The 2,496-nt window shown below is 46.6% G+C and overlaps 1 protein-coding gene across 2 annotated transcripts in view; it reads right to left on the minus strand.

Moving 5' to 3' along the window:
- Nucleotides 1-2,496, minus strand: part of CWC27 (CWC27 spliceosome associated protein homolog) — a 198,341-nt gene extending 195,845 nt beyond the window's left edge. For both annotated transcript variants that reach the window (XM_015563070.1, XM_006762421.2), the window contains exon 1: nt 2,235-2,496. In XM_015563070.1, the coding sequence (XP_015418556.1) occupies nt 2,235-2,276 (42 nt within the window). In that variant the 5' untranslated portion in view covers nt 2,277-2,496. The remainder of the gene's footprint in view (nt 1-2,234) is intronic.

A 2,496-nucleotide genomic window follows, 5' to 3' on the forward strand; every position in this document is an offset into this window, starting at 1 on the left:
CTATAATCGAAACTCTGTATCAACTCCAGCTCTGAGATCCCGGCTCACTGAAAGCAGGTTTCTGGGTGTTTTTTTTTAGCTTCTATATTTGTAACTATGTTTCAAACTGCCGGCTCAGAGGCCGGCAAGGCAGGTGGGGAACGTTGGTTTCCTCCGTCACTGAAGCAAGCAAGCCTCATGTTCACTTCAAGCTGTCTGGCTGCTGGCCACCATCTTGGCTGGCAGTTAATTTGCATATTGCCCTGATTAGCCGATGGGAAGGGTAGCGGAGGTATGGCTAATTACCATGTTTCTCTTTTATTAGATAGGATGAAAGATCTGTTCAGGCAATACTTTTGTTAAAGGTTTTCATCTTTACGACCATGTAAAATCTTCCTCCAGAGTAAAGCAACTAAATCTGCCCTTGAGAAGCAGCAGTATAACCACAAACTCACTGATGCTTGATATTTCTCAAAAGAGAGAAATAGTATTAATTAATTCATTCATTCAGTACATATTTGAACATTTCCTATCATGTGTCAAGTACCATTCTTAGATGTTTATCTCTGCTTTTGTAGTGCTTGCATCCCAGGGAAGGGGAGGCGAGATAGGAGGAGAAAGATAAGGGGAGGAGACAATCTCTTACTTAGACAAAAGCCTAAGTAACCAGCCCGGCCGACAGCTATGATGCGCACTGACCAACAGGGGGCAGACGCTCAATGTAGGAGCAGAAACCACAGGCATGAAAACATGGAACAGACTGATAAATCTCAGAGGGAAGGGGAAGGTGGGAAGAAATTAACCAAAGATCTTAAATGCATACTAGAGGCTCAGTGCACAGATTCGTGCACCGGTGGGGTCCGTTGGCCTGGCCTGCACCCTCTCGCAATCCGGGACCTCTTGGGGGATGTCAGAGAGCTGGTTTTGGCCCAATCCCCACAGGCCAGGCTGAGGGACCCCACCGGTGCACAGATCCCAATGCTGGGATGCAGAACATAAATGAGGTTTGTTATTTTATAAAGAGTAGATAGGAAAGGCCTCTGTTAAAGTGACATTTGTGCAGGCTAAAGAGTATATTAGAGAAAGGAACCAAAAGTATGAAGACCCTGCCTAGCAGGATAGGCAACGTATCCAATCCTTACCAGTATTTCTCAACTGGGGATGATTATCACCCTAAAAAATAAACATTTGGAAATTAAAGAAGGTAGCTATTCTGAGTTTTTACAATGATGCAGGGTAAGGGTGAAGAGTAAAGAAAAGTTCAAACAACCAAGAATTAAAATAATTGCTTTGCCCAAAATACCTACTAAAATTTTTGCTGGGACTATCAATTACAAAACTTCTGTTATTATTTTCAAATTGGCCTCATTATATTACCAAATGTCAATCAACAAAAGATTGCATAAGTAACATGATCTAGTCATGCAACATAATTATACCTGATATAAATTTAGTTCACCCTAATTCAGCCCCACTATTTTCTACATTTTGCTATTTCATCCTGTTTCATACGTGATGACACAGACTAGGTCTTAGATTAATTCAGGTGATACTTATGACCTTACCGACTCCTCTACTTCATACCGCATGTGAACACCTTGGAGGAGAACTGACACACCTTGACGATCAAATCAACCATAACATTATTCTCCCAGTCCAATGTGGGAACATTTCTCAGGCCCCACTTTCTATGGCTGACAACGATCTCACGTTTTAAGACCAACCATATCTCCTCCACGAAGCTCTCCCCTACTTTCCGCACTTCGCACTTCGCAGTTCTCCCATTAGCACCGTGCCCCTCTCTCGGGAGCACGCCTCCTAGACGTGGCATAAGATGTTCCTTTACCTGTCAGCCTCCAAACTAAACCATAAGCTCGTCCAGGGCAACAGCCAGACCTCATCCACCCGTCTGTGTATCCCCAGCACCTAGTACAGTGTCAGGTGCCTCGTTCAATGGTTGTAGAATTAAGTCAGATTTGCTCGTGTGTTTAGGTTTCTACCCAAGACCCCTGCCTGCAGGAGTTAGGCTGAGGCTAGAAACAGGGCCGCAGGCGGGTCGATGGAGACATCCCCACTCGAGGACTTTTTCTAAGTGTACCTGTGCTGACAAGTGCCAACAGATGGCTTTCGATGCCATCCTGGTCAGAGGCCGGGGGACAGACAAGGCTCCTAGTGGTCCCGCCCACCCTTAGGACTCCCTTACTTGGTGAGGTGTCACTTTGGGGGAACCCAGGTACCCTAGGCGGGGCTCTCACCTTCCCGTTCGTGGGAGGCTCCTGAATGTAGATATTGCTCATGCTGGTCCGTGCCCAGGACTCGGCTCCTAATTGAGGAGGAACGCGGGCGGCCGGTAGCTAAAGTTACCCACTTATCACACTTCCTTTCGTCGTTCGGTCGCGGAAAGCTCCAGTCCGTCAATATCCCCAGAGAAAAAGACACCCAACACTATCTGTGCCCATAGCTAGCCCCTCACGGACGCCGCCATGTTGCTCCGGGGTTCGAGCACCGCTAATCCCG

Source organism: Myotis davidii, unplaced genomic scaffold (genome assembly GCF_000327345.1).
Source record: "Myotis davidii unplaced genomic scaffold, ASM32734v1 scaffold135, whole genome shotgun sequence".
Classification (NCBI taxonomy): domain Eukaryota; kingdom Metazoa; phylum Chordata; class Mammalia; order Chiroptera; family Vespertilionidae; genus Myotis; species Myotis davidii.